The sequence below is a fragment of the Haliaeetus leucocephalus genome, unplaced genomic scaffold (genome assembly GCF_000737465.1).
Source record: "Haliaeetus leucocephalus isolate CR32 unplaced genomic scaffold, Haliaeetus_leucocephalus-4.0 Scaffold517, whole genome shotgun sequence".
Lineage (NCBI taxonomy): Eukaryota > Metazoa > Chordata > Aves > Accipitriformes > Accipitridae > Haliaeetus > Haliaeetus leucocephalus.
Window position 1 is genome coordinate 5109254 of NW_010972953.1, and position 692 is coordinate 5109945.

Here is a 692-nt window from a genome sequence, read left to right on the forward strand (position 1 = left end):
TACATGTCCCCTCCGTGTCTTCGTCCGGTCCCCCCCTCCCCAAACCCAACATATCCCCCTCGCCCCAGCCTAAAGCAGCCCTTACCTTAAGGGAGAGCAGGGTGGCCTCGGAGGAGGGGTCGCGTCCCTTGGCCCCCTCCTCCAGCACGATCTGGAGGTCGAAGATGTAGTCGATGACATGCTGGAGGATCTCCACCTGGCTCACCTTGCTGCCTTGCGGGATGCCCGGCACCAGTTCCCGCAACTTGGAATAGCAATCGTTCATATCGTAGAGTAAGTTCATGGGTTCCTCCAAAGCCGGGCTCTTGTTGTTGCTCCCCCGGGCGATGGCCAGACTCTGCTCCGAGAGGCAGCAAACGGCCTCGTAGCAACTCCGGACGGATCGTACCGGGCTGATGGCTTTCATCGTGGGGTTAGAGCTCGCCTGGGGACGCAGGATGGGAAAGGGGAGGGGAAGGGGAGGAGGGGAGGGGGGGAGAGGGAAGAAAGAATGCCCGGTGGTGGTGCCGGTGGGTGCCGCGACGGCTGGGGCTCTGCTGGGATCTCCGAGCACCGGGACCACCAAAGCTTGGACCCCCCCGAGCCCTGGCTCTATCACCCCCCCCCGGAGCCTCGAACCCTCGGACCTCGCTGGCGCACTGGGGAGGGGGCAGCCCCGCGCCGCCCCTTATATAGGCAGCGGGCGGGGCCAC

The 692-nt window shown here is 65.0% G+C and overlaps 1 protein-coding gene across 1 annotated transcript in view; it reads right to left on the bottom strand.

Annotated features, from left to right (window-relative positions):
- The window catches only part of ID3 (inhibitor of DNA binding 3, dominant negative helix-loop-helix protein), a 9662-nt gene extending 9256 nt beyond the window's left edge, over positions 1-406 (bottom strand). The window contains exon 1 of the mRNA XM_010576371.1: positions 86-406. Coding sequence (XP_010574673.1) covers positions 86-406 — 321 coding nt within the window. The remainder of the gene's footprint in view (positions 1-85) is intronic.
- Positions 407-692: the final 286 nt, after the last annotated feature.